General features: G+C 34.3%; 1 protein-coding gene across 1 annotated transcript in view; it reads left to right on the top strand.

The window, feature by feature from the left end:
* The first annotated feature begins 282 nt into the window (after positions 1 to 282).
* LOC106879524 (zinc finger BED domain-containing protein 5-like) overlaps positions 283 to 1,727 on the top strand; it is a 25,397-nt gene continuing 23,952 nt past the window's right edge. The window contains exon 1 of the mRNA XM_014929148.1: positions 283 to 1,029. Within this exon, the coding sequence (XP_014784634.1) occupies positions 283 to 1,029 (747 nt within the window). The remainder of the gene's footprint in view (positions 1,030 to 1,727) is intronic.

The following is a 1,727-nucleotide window of genomic DNA, read 5'->3' as shown; positions in this document are numbered from 1 at the left end:
TATATATATATATATGTATATATATATGCTATATATATATATATAGTGAGAATTTAGAAAAAACAAAAGACAAAGACGTGTGTGTAAACAACACACAGATGTATGACTTTAACGCTCGGGAAGTGAAAAAGTCTTTTACGTTTCGAGCCTATCAAGGTTATCAACTTTGTTAAAAGTAGAGCCTTAAACAGTCGTCTTTTCGAACTGTTGTGTAAAGATATGGAATCTGAACATGAAGCATTGCTTTTTTACACGAACTTATGACGGCTATCCAAGAGGAACATGCTTAGACGGCTTTATGAACTTCGAGAAGTAGCAATATTTCTAGATTTGCAGCAGAAGGTAGATCTCCATGACAAGTTCCAGTCTAAAAGCTTTCAGCTATCTCTTGCTTACCTGGTGGATACCATCGAAGCGTTGAATGCTCTCGACCTTAAGCTACAAGGGGAAAACATCAACATTCTCACACACCTCAACACCATTCGAACCTTCATGGCCAAACTCGACATCTGGAAATGTCGAATTCAAAAGGAAAATACAACCAGTTTTAGTTATTTGGATTCTACTCTCATTCACGGTAACCTTGATTCTGAGTTAAAGAAACAAATTATCACTCATCTAACTGACCTGAAAACAGAATTCATCAGATTCTTCCCAGATATAGAGGAAAAGCGTGAAACTTGGAAATTCATCAGGAACCTATTTCAGTGTGAAGTGACTGATGTTTTGGATGAAGTGCAAAAGTTTCTTGAGCTGAAGTTTAACTCACCAGCTAAGGAAGACTTCAAAGAACTGGATCTTGAAATGTTTTGGATCAAGTACTTTCTAGTTTACCCTCTCATCTCACATCAGGCTCTTCGGATTTTAACTATGTTTGGATGCACGTATCTTTGTGAAGCTGCATTTTCCACGCTCGTTGCTGTCAAGACCAAGTACAGAAACAGGCTGAACGTTGAAAGGGACTTACGTTGTGCATTCTCTGGCTTTCAACCACGCATTCAAGATCTTATAGCTAAGAAGCAGTGCCAAGTATCTCACTTATTGTATAATGTGATTATATATAAAATTATACATATTTTGTATAATGTGACTAATTCATATTTAATTAAAAAGAATAAAAACATATTTTAGATTTTATATAAAATCTGGGAGGGAAATTTATTCATGGATCCAAGAGGAGCGTGAAGAAGACAAATTCCTAGGGGAGGCGTGGTAGTAAAAAGGTCAAGAGCTACTACTCTAGACTGTCAAAAATCAAGTAATCCTTCTAGGGGCAGAGGAGAGAATATATACACCATAGAATCCCCGAAACTGGACTTGGGAAGGACCTTTGATGATTTTGATATGGAAGAATAATAAATTTGTACTCTACTAAAGGTACTTCAGTTTCATGTAAGATTATTTTTATTATAATATAAAACAATTCGGCTGACAATAAGACTTAGACTCATCTTGTAAACACGAATTGTTTAGAACAATATTTTCCAAATATGCATTATTAGGTTGATAATACACATATATATTCTTTCAAAAACGTCACTCATTTGTAATTTATTGCATCCAACATAAAGTTTATCACCACATAAAATAATTTTACACTGTCTCTAGCAACGCGCAGAGACAATTATTTATTACTACATGCTACTACATATATTAATATATATATATATATATATACATACACACACACACACACACACACACACACACATATATATATATATGTA

This window comes from Octopus bimaculoides, chromosome 2 (assembly GCF_001194135.2).
Source record: "Octopus bimaculoides isolate UCB-OBI-ISO-001 chromosome 2, ASM119413v2, whole genome shotgun sequence".
Classification (NCBI taxonomy): domain Eukaryota; kingdom Metazoa; phylum Mollusca; class Cephalopoda; order Octopoda; family Octopodidae; genus Octopus; species Octopus bimaculoides.
This window is presented reverse-complemented; position numbering and strand designations above follow the sequence as displayed.